This window comes from Esox lucius, chromosome 2 (assembly GCF_011004845.1).
Source record: "Esox lucius isolate fEsoLuc1 chromosome 2, fEsoLuc1.pri, whole genome shotgun sequence".
Lineage (NCBI taxonomy): Eukaryota > Metazoa > Chordata > Actinopteri > Esociformes > Esocidae > Esox > Esox lucius.
The window spans coordinates 17,801,113-17,813,452 of record NC_047570.1 but is presented as its reverse complement, the minus strand read 5'-3'; the positions used below and the strand labels follow the sequence as shown (position 1 = coordinate 17,813,452).

The 12,340-nt window shown below is 42.6% G+C and overlaps 1 protein-coding gene across 3 annotated transcripts; it reads right to left on the bottom strand.

Annotated features, from left to right (window-relative positions):
• Positions 1-27: 27 nt before the first annotated feature.
• Positions 28-12,272, bottom strand: cog4 (component of oligomeric golgi complex 4). 3 transcript variants are annotated; one of them, XM_010880014.4, is made up of 19 exons: positions 11,891-12,264; positions 10,207-10,289; positions 8,507-8,621; positions 7,609-7,783; positions 7,273-7,466; positions 7,079-7,184; positions 6,820-6,977; positions 6,673-6,731; positions 6,440-6,573; positions 4,262-4,380; positions 3,945-4,111; positions 3,673-3,838; positions 3,450-3,512; positions 3,264-3,377; positions 2,907-2,999; positions 2,490-2,573; positions 2,288-2,389; positions 1,612-1,740; positions 28-862 (listed from the first exon to the last, which is right to left on the bottom strand). In XM_010880014.4, exons 1-19 carry the CDS (start codon positions 12,023-12,025, stop codon positions 728-730), a joined length of 2,331 nt encoding a protein of 776 aa, XP_010878316.1. In that variant the 5' UTR covers positions 12,026-12,264; the 3' UTR covers positions 28-727. The 3 variants fall into 3 exon arrangements, with proteins under 3 accessions (XP_010878316.1, XP_019896105.2, XP_019896111.2); XM_020040546.3 differs by lacking the exon at positions 28-862 and having other exon boundaries at positions 878-1,740; positions 11,891-12,272; XM_020040552.3 differs by lacking the exon at positions 28-862 and having other exon boundaries at positions 878-1,740; positions 11,872-11,939.
• Positions 12,273-12,340: the final 68 nt, after the last annotated feature.

Sequence of the window (12,340 nt, the reverse complement as noted above, 5' to 3'; positions counted from 1 at the left end):
CATGTCGACATAGACAAAACAACATTGTTCAGTTCCAGGTGAACAGAAATTTATTTTCCAAGCAACACTGCAATCTTTTGATTAGACTTGTAGAATATATACATACACATACATATACATAGAATGATGAGTCTGGATCAACCGTCTGACCTGGTTCTGTCAGTTGAATGGATTCTTTGTTCATTACTGGGTCATTTCAGTGTCAGAACACAGGTCTACGCTGTCCGCCAGAAGGAATACAGCTTTTCGGTCATTCAAATGGAATGATGGATTCCATTTAAGGTTAAATGGCAGATATTTCAATATCAATTAATGACAAAACAATATATATATATATGAGAGATCACTTTAATATTTTACATTTAATGTCAGATGATATTTATTAATCCAAGCAAAAAGTCTAAAATCCATAATCCCACTGTTCGACAATCCCATAGTTCCATCACAATTACTCTTGGCTGTATGAGGCCCTAAAGGGAGGAAGCGGCATTAACTACAGATCAAAGACCATATTGGCCTAATCTCAGTCCTACCTGGAACCCTTTGGGAGTCTGGTCCTTTATCTTTGGTTAATAACCTGTTCTTCCTCGTACTCTGAGGCGAGCCATGGTCAGAGGTATACGGACATATCAGTGATACCTGACATACCATTCAGGGGATACACCTGCACAATCCTCTTCAGCATAAGCAAAGTCCCAGGTAACATGTGTACCAGCACTGTCTATGGTTAGAGGCGGAGCCTCTTAATGTCTTCGCTGCGAAAGTCGATGCGGAGCGCCAGAACCTGTCGGACCTCCGCTGGGGTCAGACGCCAGGTTAACGGTCCAGAGTTTGGGCCCCAGTAATCAAGGATCTCTGTTACCTAGAAACACATGTGTTATCACGTGTTATTGTTCAAGCAGTTTGATTGACATGTATGGAAATGTAAGAAATGAGGAGCACAGAATATAAAAAAAAAAACTTTAGATTGTTCACAAATTAGTATAAATACTTCTCCAGGCACCATACCACAGTCTATACCTGATGCGCTTTCCGGTATCTTTTAATGTTCGTATTACTTTTCTACCTGTAATTTGTGCCAGAAGAGTAGCACTACTGAACCCAGTCAATCCAGATTAAAGAACAGTCAGAGAGGTATATTTGGACTGACCTGGGCATGACATTTGTTTTCCACCAATAAAAGCATTGCAACATTAAATGGGCTAATGCCCATTCATGCTTTTGAAAACCTCCTATTCAATTATGGTAGTTTTAGAAGACTTTCGTCACAAAGATAATTGAGTAGTCTCTTTTTTGTTAAACAAAATGGAAAAATATTTGGGTATTGTCTTTTCTGGATCTATTTAGTTAGTCATCTTCTTGTCAGACACAGAAAAACAAGGATTTAACAAATATTTTTGTCACTATTTTTGTTGAAATAAACACTGGTTTCAGGAATGGATACATTTTAGACATAAATGTTAGGTTACTGAGTTTATGGTTAGGGTAAAGATTAGGCTTACGGTTAAGGACAAGATTGAAATATAAACATTTAGGCAGAAATATAAACGTTTGTGAGTGATTGACTGTGTGTGTGTGGGGGTGTGTGTGTGTGTGAACACTGCAAATTACCCTCTCCAGGTTCAGGATGGTGGCCATTTGAGTGAGGCGGGAAAACTTGTCTCTAATAGTCCAGGTGGTAACAGTAGTGAGGTAGGCCACCAGGGAACGCAGTTCCTTATCGAACTGCAGCCCTCCCAGCTAACGGACAGACAACACAGTTCAAATCAACAGCATGACACAGGAGGAGGTATCCAGACAGGTCATGAAATATTCAAACATAGACAACATAAAAAGGATCAAAGGATCAAACTGAGAACATCCCCAAAATAGAAATGCGATACGTGACATGAAAGAAAATGCTTAATTGTAGTAGCACCAAATTAGAGCACACATACTGCTTAAAAGAGGCAGATGCCAAGGGGGAAAAATGTAATCTACCATCCTTTTGGAATCAAAAATAAAACATTAAGGGGCCTCTTCCCATTACGTCACAGATGAGCGTGCAGAAGGTGTGACGCCACCCTGTGGCCAAGCCCGGGCATGTCCTACCCTGCAGAAGGTGTGACGCCACCCTGTGGCCAAGCCGGGCATGTCCTACCCTGCAGAATGTTTGACGCCACCCTGTGGCCAAGCCGGGCATGTCCTACCCTGCAGAAGGTGTGACGCCACCCTGTGGCCAAGCCGGGCATGTCCTACCCTGCAGAATGTTTGACGCCACCCTGTGGCCAAGCCGGGCATGTCCTACCCTGCTGAAGTTGCACTTCAGAACAGTCTTCTCCATCTCCATGGACACCAAACTGGTCATCAGGCTCGTCAGTGTGTCGTATATAACTGGTGACAGGCCCGTCTGAAAAAAACAAGGGAAGCACAGAGAGAGACAGATTATAGAAGTGAGTGATTGTAAACTGCTAATGTTACGTGTATTCCTGAGGCAGGACTATTGTAACCTTGAACTCTGCCATGAGTTGCTCCAGGTTGACGATGAGCTGCTGGACCCAGGGGTCGTTGGCCTCATATTCATTAAACTCCTCCTGCACAGAGACACAGTCACATAGTGGGTGGAGGGGCGTGTCCTACCGTCTGTCCGTGTGAGTGTGTGATCCAGGTCTAACAATACACATGCAGACCAGAAGTCTCCAAAAAACATGTAAATCCTGACAAACCAGTGACCCCAATAGGAAGAAGGCCATTTATGGCTTGGATGACAGGTTTAAGGTCAAATGTACAATCAGGGATTGGGTTACAATCGGGGATACTTTTAGGTTTAGGCCTTTCAGGTTAGGTGTTAGGACTAGGTTAACTGCAGGCAGAAAGGTTACGGAGGTTAAGTTTATCTGATCCCCACAAGCAGAAAAACAACATACCTCCTCTATGTTGTGTGAGATAGACAGGAAGCTGCTGATCCAGGGTTTAACTTGAGGCTTTATAGCTGTGGTGTTCAGCTCCATCAGGCCCTCCTGAGGGTCACAACCCAATCAGCTCTTCTCCGTATGGATTAAAAACACTGTTGAGGTCCTCTAGTTTTACAGTACAGTCTATACATGTTGTATGTACATCACTGTGACTTCCAAATGAATGCTGTTGCTAGTACCACTATTATTATTATTTCATTCACAATGTCAACAATAGAATGTTAGTTCAACACAGTCAACTAATCACAATTTCTGCCTTCAGGGCAGATCCCTGAAGGCAGGAAGTAAAACCCCCATTAGTCCTCCAACCTGAAGCAGATCCTTAAACTTGCTGGATGTGTTGACGAGGTCTGACAGACAGCTGTCAATCTTAGCTTGCTCTCCTGATCCTGCGCCTTGAGTGAACAACTTGGCGCAATCGCTCTGAGAAAGAGGTGAAAGTATAATCATCTACGTTGTACATATATAAATAGCATTCAGCAGACAAACTCTCACCTCCAGGTTCCTCTTCAGTGTGGTGAGGTTCTCACTACACACCTCCACATTGTTCAGAGTCACCTGCCAGAGGCAAAGACAGGTGTTAGAGAGTCAGTCGGTCTGTCTCAGCTGGAATGTCGCCTCTGTATGGACTTTGGGTTCAGTCATGTTTGTGTGTGTGTGTGTGTTGGCCCTGTAAATTCTACGCTATCAATGCCGCGCCTCTGCAGAAGTCCCTCACCAGGAAAGCTGCCTTAGCAACGTCTGCACTGTCGATGCCCAGGTTGTTGAACTTGCCCTGCTGAAGGCTGCTCTGCATCAGGCTCACTGCACTGCTCACCCCACGCTGGATGTCCTGCAGTGTGGTTGCTGGGAAGCCCTGCCTCAGCTTGTTATACAAAACCTCCCTAAGACAGACGGGGTAGAGAGGGGGAAGAATAATGGAGGGTGGAAAACTGGGAGAGACGGTAAGAAATGGGTGTTTAAAAAGAGTGTCCGTGTGTTGCTGTCTACCTGAAGTCAGACTCCAGCACTGAGGTCGAGTGGTTGATCATGGCACACAGACAGTCAATGCTGGAGCTGGACAGGGCTCTACTGACGCACTTCTTCACAATGTAGAAGCAGTCATCCACCATGCTGGAGGTCAGTTGACCCTTCTCATACGTATCCATGGTCACGGCCTAATGAGGGGCAAAGATCATTCATTTCACAGGAATATTATTAGCATTATTACTACTATAATTATTCTTATTAATATTATTATTAGGAATGATGCAAGGTTAGGAACGGCCAGGGTTAGGAATGACGTGGGGTTAGCAGTGGTGGCCTACCTTGCTGACAGTTTCTCTCATGTAGTATTCCTCCATTGGAATGTAGTAGCCAATGAGCTCCTGCATTAGCTGGCTCAGCATGCAGTGTTTCAACAATTTGTCCACATTATGCTTGTGCTCTGTAGTAGGAAAGAAAAAAAACTAACAAAAAGAACTGTGGCGTCTCATCTTATTTTAGAGCAATCACAATTATTCACCTGTTGTTGCTTGAGGTTGCTTGAGGTATTATATGATGTTAGCATATTAAAATTAATGTTGAGTATTTAAAGTGCATTTAGAAAAATAAAACAAAAAAGGCAAACCAGACAATTCTGAATATTGACAAAATAACCTAAGAGCACAGAGGGTGTGTATTATAATCACCTGTCAAAAGCCAGGCTCTAATAGGAGCTCCTTACAAGTCACAAAAAGATAACCTCACTGGCTTCTGCCCCACTCACCTCACAGGGTAAGCTTTTATACAACTGAGGGACTTTAGTAGAGAACGCTCTGATAGAGAACCATACCTTAAGGTTAATGGAAATTTATGTTTTTTTGTCAACACTCTAAACAATATATTTCAGAATAAATTTTTAATAAAAAAATTGGAAATACAAAATAAGAAGAACAATGTACTTGGCTTACATAAATATACTGCTCTAAGTTCGTATATGTTGGGAACACTTAAGGCAGCAATTAAATTGAGTCTTCTTGAGTAAGTCTCCAAAAGCTTTACACAGTAGGATTGTGATATATCTACCAGTTATTCTTTCCAACATTATTCAGGCCCTGGTCAAGGTGTTTGGGATCATGGCTAGGCCGCAATGTATTGAGACAGATTATAAAACAGGTTTTAATCAAAAATATAACATGGGAATAACTGTGTAGATTCAGCCTTTTGTTGTTGGCTATTGTCCTACTGAGAAGTAAGCTCCATTCCCAATGTCTGATGTAAAGCAGGCTGAAGCATGTTTTCCTTTTTTGACTGTGGTTATCTGCATCCCGTTTCCTTTTATCGGAAAACTCCCCAGTCACTGCCAATCACCATGGAGACAGTTACTCAGTAATAGACTATTTTGGTCCTAAAACGAAGGCTGTGCATTTAGGCCAAAAAGTTTATTATCAAAAAGTGTATTTATAAAGTGTATAACTATTCCCTGTCTTGTTGGGAATAGGATGCGTGTTTTGGCACATCCATGTCAGTGTCATTAAGTCCATTCTGCTGAGGGCAATGCAAATGGATAGCACTGTGTGGTTTTGGTCATCGAAAATGGCTTGGTAATTGACATTTTTATATATATACCCACACAAGTAAATCCCTATTTATGCAGTGACCATATTCTAGTAATTCATTTTTCATTTCATTTTAAAATGTGCCAACAGTTATTTTACTTTGACAGTAAATCATATTTTGTGTTAGACAATCACAAATCACACTCTAATATCACTAAATGTACAAATAATTTCTTAAAGCAATCCACTGTTCATATTTACATGAATCCACTTCTTTTATGTTATGAATACACTTTAATCAATATAGTCAAACACACGAAGATGTAATAAAAGCACTGTTAACTTTGTAATCTAAAGGAAAACAAATAAGACGTTGGCCTCCAACTCCAACCACACAGACAACCTGTTTCCCACCACTATCTAAAAATAACTGCCCACTGGTGAACCGGGAGACAGTTGGGTAACTGCCAAAATCTAAGTGCCAACCTCATTTTTGTGACACTGCTAGCTGGTAGTGATCTATGACTGACCGGGAGATTTAGGGGCCATCATTAGTAAGCTCTTTGACCTAAATTTTGTAACTCCCCGGGAGCATATGAAGGAACATTCCTACCGGATTTAAGGAGCACACAACAGTCGGGAGTTGTAGCTAATTTTATGGTAACATTATTTGTTGCTGAATACAAAATGTTTGCAAACTAGAAATGAATAAATTGATGGCTCAGATTACAGGATGCCAAAGTCATATTTTTCCATATTCTGTTCCAATGAAAGGGTTCTCCCTAATTCCCTCAGGTCCTTTGAATGGAGCCAAGCCTCCTATGTTCCAACAGCCTCAAGATATGACCATTCTTGTCTATCAAAGGCCTTTTTAGGGCATTGAGAGATAAAACAGCCAAACAGATCTGATGTTTCCTATGAAGCATGAAAAATAGTGATTTTAGAATTCAATGGCAGTCACCTTACCTTGAGCAATGACAGGTAGCGCCACAGCATCCCCAACCTCAAAGTCTGCCATCATGCGACGCCGTAGGAACCGCAAGTAGAGCTCCGACCTGGCATTCATCAGAGTGACTTCCAATAGTACAGGATCCAGCTCCCTACACACACGCACATTGTACACATCCATGTTCTTTTACAAGAAAAGATGACATTCAGGATTTTGGAAGACCGACAGTAGGCTGAACTGTCACACTGACCGGGGCTCAATCCTTTCAGTGGGTATGCTCTTCATCATGCTGCTCTGGATGATCTGAAACTGCACACAAACATTCCATGAATAAAAATGTATTGACACAGTCTTTTTCTGGAAGATGAACACATTTTATGCAATGTATATGGATAACCTTGTTGCGGTAGTCCCTCTGTTGGATGAACTTGTCAACAACTTTCTGGGCTTGTCGGTCACACTCCTTCTGAAGGTGAGTGATGAGAGTGTAAAGGTAGCCTGGACCATAGTACGTCTCTACAATAGGCTGGTGCGTCTCCACAACACGAGCTATCCCTGAAACACATGCAAAATAGTTAACACTAATTTGATTTTCCTTACAAAGGAATACTTGCAAAGCCTCGTGTTTCAGGATACAACCACCATCAGTATCTCACCCTCCAAAAGCAGAGTAAGGGTGTCAGCAAAGACCAGAGCAGCTCTCCTTTCTCCCAGATCACCTCCCACAGCCAGGAGCAGGTTCTCCTCTGCTTTAGAGGCCAGCTGAAAGGGGAGAAGGCCACTGTGACGGTAAACAAATGAACAAGAGTATATGCGCCGGGGAATGGTATTGTCAGGAAAGCCCACTTACCTGGCTGCAGAGGTAGTGTCCAAAGCGAGCTAGACCTTGCTCATGAAGACCGAGTAATGGAAAGATTTTAAAGAATCTTTCCACCTGTGCCAGATCACCTTTAGACACAGCCTCATCCAATCGCTCAGCAACCAGCACCTTCAATCGCTGCTCCGACTCTTGAAGCATGGCCAGGCTAGCATCCACAGCGCTGCCTGAGCAAAAAGCAACATCACATTAGTGTCTGGAGGAGTCAACTCATGGGGATCTGTTTATAGAGTGTTACGGCAACTCATGGTGTCATAAGGTGAGGAACTGAGTGTTATGAGGTGGGTTGGAACCTCGTGGCAGCCTTACTCTCTTCTCCCTGTCGGCTAAGCTCAATGACTGATTGGTCGAGAGACAGGTAGCGGTGGATGTGAGCGGCAGCCTGTTCATAGTCCTCGTTGCGCAACGCCGTCTGAACACCGTCGGTGCAGAACTTCAGGTCCAGGATGTCATCAGCCCGCTGGATAACCTTATAAAGTCGGGTCTGTAAACACATTCATTATTAAGAAAGACTGGAGCCAGTAGCATTCAGCAAACCAATGTGGTCCTGGGCTGGAACAGACAGGATCATCCTCCACCCTCTCCTACGCTACATTGTAACGTGGAACTGGCAGTTGAAGGAACTGGATTTTGACCCATTTTAGATTAATTCCAAATAGTCAATGAATTAATGTAACAAATACATTTAATATATAAAGAGAGTATTACAATTACAGCACTCATATCAAAGATTAAAGTACTCCAGAGATATGAGGCGTTTGCAGGAGCAGAGAAGCTTGCAGAGTTCAGGAAATGCAAGAGAGCTTCCCCAAACCCTGCTCTGGTTTATATCCCCAAATTAAGTTGTGGGGGTTGGTTTACTAACATAAAGATACCAAGACTAGTCCTGCAGAATAGACCCCCCATCATCTAGGGACATATTCCAATCTATGCCTCCTGACACCATATTGTAAAAAAGAGTGATCTACTCATGGATTCAGCATAGGCATGACACTAGGTTCTGTAGTCAGACTAGAGATAAACATTTGTAACATAAACATTCTGACAAAATAACATGACCAGACACAGAGTAAAGGCTAGGAAAGGACAATGAGGGAAATAATTATACAATATGTAAATAAAGACAGAATTTACATTTCTCAGTTCCTTCACAGTACATGTTTCTCAAGTGGCTGTAGGTTTAACAGTAGATGCGTTGAGACCGTACCTTTGCCAGGTCTAGCTGGCGGACTTTGCTACTGACATTCTCTGCCAGGCTGCAGGTGAAGGTGATCATCCCAGACAGCTGACTGGCATCTCCTCCTATCAGCTGCAGGTTTGGCCTGGGGAACAATGCGATAGAAGTGCAGATATTTGATTAGACAGTGTTTTTCTCTCAGTGGGTAACTTGGACAAAACTAACACCTTTGTCAGAATGCCATTCATAGACTTTAGCTCTGCATTCAACACGGTCATCTCCTCTAGGCTGGTCAACAAACTCCATGACCTGGAGATCAGCCCCTCTCTCTGCAACTGGACTTGGGACTTCCTAAACAGACTCCAGTCTGTCAGAATAGACAACTTCACCTCCTCCACCCTGATCCTGAACACTGGTGTTCCACAAGGCTGTGTGCTGATCCCCCTCCTGTACCCCCTCTTCACCCATGACTGTGTTCCTGTACACAGTTCCAACCAAGGAGCTCATTGAGGATTACAGGAAGTGTAAAGGCTGCAGTCACACCCCATTTCTCATGAATGGCACCGAGGTGGAGCATGTGTCCAGTTTCAAATTCCTGGGTGTCCACGTCTTCCGGGACCTCTCATGGACCCTAAACACCTCAGCTCTGTTTATAAAGGGTGAAGCAGAGCCTGTATTTTTTCAGGAGGCTGAAGAAGGCCTATCTGTCCTCCAAGATCCTTGTAAACTTTTACCGCTGCACAATTGATGACTAACTGCGCTACAGTGTGATTTAGCAGCGACCGGAAGGCCCTGAAATGGATGGGAAAAACTACCTAGCATATCACTGGTGCCCAGTCCCCAGCCATTGTAGACCTCCAGCACAAGCGGTGTCAGCGCAGGGCATGCAGCATCATCAGGGACCCTCCACATTCATGACACAAACTGTTTGCCCTCCTACCATCAGGCAGGCAGTAAAGGTCTCTTCATTCTCGCACCAGCAGGTTCAGGAACAGTTTCTTCCCGATCTACTGTAACCCTGCTGAACTCTGTGACCCAGCACTAACCATACCCCCGCCTCTCAGGGACCTTGTTGCACTACTCCATTTGTACTACTGGACTCTGACACTGCCTAGCAGAGTCTGATGAGGTGGTTTTCAGTTGTTACAGGTGTCTACCTCAGGAACCTCACTGCTGCTATCCCTGCATCCTGGTTGCACATGCCACCTTACTCCTTCAATTGGCTGCGACTGCATATTTAGAATGCATTTGTACCTGCACAACTATTTACCCCACGTAACACACACCATACTTAATACTTGTACATTTTCTGCCCTCTTCTATTTGCACTTCTGGTTAGATGCTAACTGCATTTCGTTGTAATGCACTTGTACTTGTTCAATGACAATACATTTTAATCTAATCTAACTTACTCCTCTCAAATCTCTAATGATATGAAATGAATAAAATCACTGAGAAATGTTTTCAGGATATATTAAAAGGAAGGGTGCACATATTTTTCTCTGTCTAATGTGTCAACATTTATTTGTATACAATATTTTTTACTTTTTTTTCTCCATCATGTTCTAATCATTTCTATTGAGACTACTCACGTTGCAATGACTATGCATTAACGTGTTACTTGTGATGTAAATACAAATGCACATACATTTCAAATAGTCTTGGTGTAACTACTGGGTCACAGTGACATTTGTTTTTGCCTCTGAAATGCACACACATCACACACTGACCCCATTCTTTGAAGAGCAAGCATCTTGATGTCAATGTTCCCCTGCTGCCCAACCAGCTTCTCCAGCTCGGTCTCCACCTCTTTCTGTGGTACATGAAGAAATACACAATGACACCACTATAGCATGAAACAGGATAATGAGACAATAATAGTGTAATGCCCCATTCCCTGTTACAGGGTGACCATATAAGGAATCATCATAAAAGTTTTATCTCCATTTAAATGTCCAGTTAGAGGTTTAGTTGGAATTGAGAAAATGCTATTTTTTGCACCATTAAGTCGCCATCTTGTCTATGTGTCAATGGCATGGCAAGTTGGTGTCATTTAAATTATAAATGATATGACTTTACTCCCGTTCAGTCATTCACTTTATTCACAGTAACTGAAATGTAAAGAGCTACTGAGCACAGAAGCGCTAAAATGTCATTCAGAATAACTGTTAACACCCACTATTTATTAAAACCTAGGGATAAAGTGTGTGGGGCTTTTTGTGAGGTTTATATGGTGAGGTTTCAGAATTTCAGAAAAAGCTTATGTTTGAGAGATTATTTGCCAACATTATTTCTTTAAAATGTTTTCATTATCATTCATTTTAACATTCAGGAGCCATTTCGGCCCATAATGCATTGGTATTGTCACATGAAAAGATTACTGCATCAGAAACAAGATTCAGAAGAACCCCAAGGCAGCACAAGTTGTTACCAAGTATTTTCACCTTCAGGTCACTGGCTTATGTTGACCCCAGGATAATGAGCATAGCTCAAACAATCCTGGCACACCAACCTTTTGAAGTCACCCTTAATGGGAAAGACCATATAGCTGTCCGTGAGCGACCTCACTGATAAACGCAAGTCATCTTCTACTTTGAACAAGTGAAAAGACTGCAAAACATAGCTCCATACGGAGCAGTATATTCAGTGCTATATCTAGACAGTTTAGCTGTCCCACAACACCATAATGTAGAAATTGGTTCCCGGTGCACCCAAGCGGTGGTGTGGTGTAGATGACTTGCTGGTAGACTAAGCCATGACCTATTAAAGCAGGATTATTTACAACTGTCCTATAGACTAACGAAAGCCAAGTTTGATGGATTGTTCCACAAGACATTTTGCCCATTTGGGCAGTTTACAAGTACACTTTGATACAACATCTTATGTCACATGAAACAACATGCAGCAACTCCGAAGGGGTTGAGGAGAGTTATAGACCCATGCAAAGAAAATCAGTCAGATTAACGCGTATGAGGACAGGCACTCCTTTGCAGACACCAGACTTTTCTGATGGAGTCTCTAGAGCTCCATCTATGAAAGCACACTATGAAAGAACCTAGTGGCTATTATTTCAACAAGCAAAACAAAATGTTGTGAGTGCAGCAAAGAAAAACGGTTTCACACCTCAAATTCGCCCCATGTCTGCAGATGTGATGTGTCAAGTTTATGGGGCTTTCACAGAAAGTAATTCTGGATTGACCGAAGGTGAGTGATATGGGTATTGAATGAAAGTGAACCGTCCAGCCATATACCTAGGTGTAGGTGTTGACATACACCAACACTGATATTAGGGGCAAGCAACTACCCCCCCAGTTTAAAGAAACTGAAGGGTGTTTTGGTTTAGCTACATGCTAACAACAGGCTATGGCAGTCTTTAAATCCATTCTACAACTTGCCAGCTGTGTGTAGTCTCACCTCCTCGGTGCAGAGCTGCTGGTAGACCCGCTCCAGATCCTCCAGCTCCGTTAGAGCTGAGATAGCCTCCATACTCACGGCAGACACACATGCAGAGTCGCATCGCTTAACTGCTATGGGGCTATTCTCCGCCATCTTAACCGCATATAAACAGAAAACGTGTCACTTCCGTGTTCGCTCACTCACACCCATGATACTTTTGAGATTGAAAACAGCTATGGGATAGTTAAATAACGCCTATTGGTGCTGGCGTTACCCGTGCTTTGTCAACGGGCCGCGCGGCATATTTTGAGTTATTTTGTGTCAAGAATTCCCTTGTCCCTTGAAAATGAGTATCATATGTATACGTATCACTGTTTCCTTCAAAGCCATAAAATTTGGCATTATGTATACTATCACCTTTTTAAAATAAATATTTGTAAATTATTGGAAAATATTGAATTTATAAAT